The sequence below is a fragment of the Fulmarus glacialis genome, unplaced genomic scaffold (genome assembly GCF_000690835.1).
Source record: "Fulmarus glacialis isolate BGI_N327 unplaced genomic scaffold, ASM69083v1 scaffold25281, whole genome shotgun sequence".
Taxonomy (NCBI): domain Eukaryota; kingdom Metazoa; phylum Chordata; class Aves; order Procellariiformes; family Procellariidae; genus Fulmarus; species Fulmarus glacialis.
The window spans coordinates 4423-4898 of record NW_009192494.1 but is presented as its reverse complement, the minus strand read 5'-3'; the positions used below and the strand labels follow the sequence as shown (position 1 = coordinate 4898).

The window sequence follows — 476 nt, the reverse complement described above, 5'->3', positions numbered from 1 at the left end:
CGACGCCTTGCCAAGGTGGTCGCCGGAGCTCGGGTGGCATGCAGGGATGTGACTCTTGTTGTTACCTGGTCCCAAGAGCAGCACCAGCGGCTCCCGGCCCCTTTCCAAATGTCACTGAAAGGTCCCAGGGTCACCATTGGACCTTGGGGCAGCTTTTGTGTGCCCAGGACTGCCCTGCTTGCCCAGCGCTGGGCTCGGCTCGAGCCCCATCACTCAGCCGTGGCTTCCCCTCGCAGGGGAACAGGGGCTCCAGGGCTGATAGCAGGTTTGGGGGCTGTTTAGCTGGGCGGGAGCTGGGGGATCTGGTGAGCGCGAGGCCATGCTGCCGGGGGATGTGTCGCTATCGGTCCTGGTGGTTTCCCAGCCCTTTCTGAGGGGTACTCTCTGGCTGCAGACATGCCACGGGCAAAGCTCAGCATGGAAACTTCCTGGTGGCCATCAAGCAGGAGAAGGGAGAGTAGGCACGGGCGAGCGGG

At 63.7% G+C, this 476-nt stretch overlaps 1 protein-coding gene across 1 annotated transcript in view; it reads left to right on the top strand.

Annotated features, from left to right (window-relative positions):
• Positions 1 to 394: 394 nt before the first annotated feature.
• HMG20B (high mobility group 20B) overlaps positions 395 to 476 on the top strand; it is a gene marked incomplete at both ends in the record, with an annotated part of 3020 nt that continues 2938 nt past the window's right edge. The window contains 1 exon segment of the mRNA XM_009587102.1: positions 395 to 476. This exon segment is cut by the window's right edge and continues 13 nt beyond it. Within this exon segment, the coding sequence (XP_009585397.1) occupies positions 395 to 476 (82 nt within the window).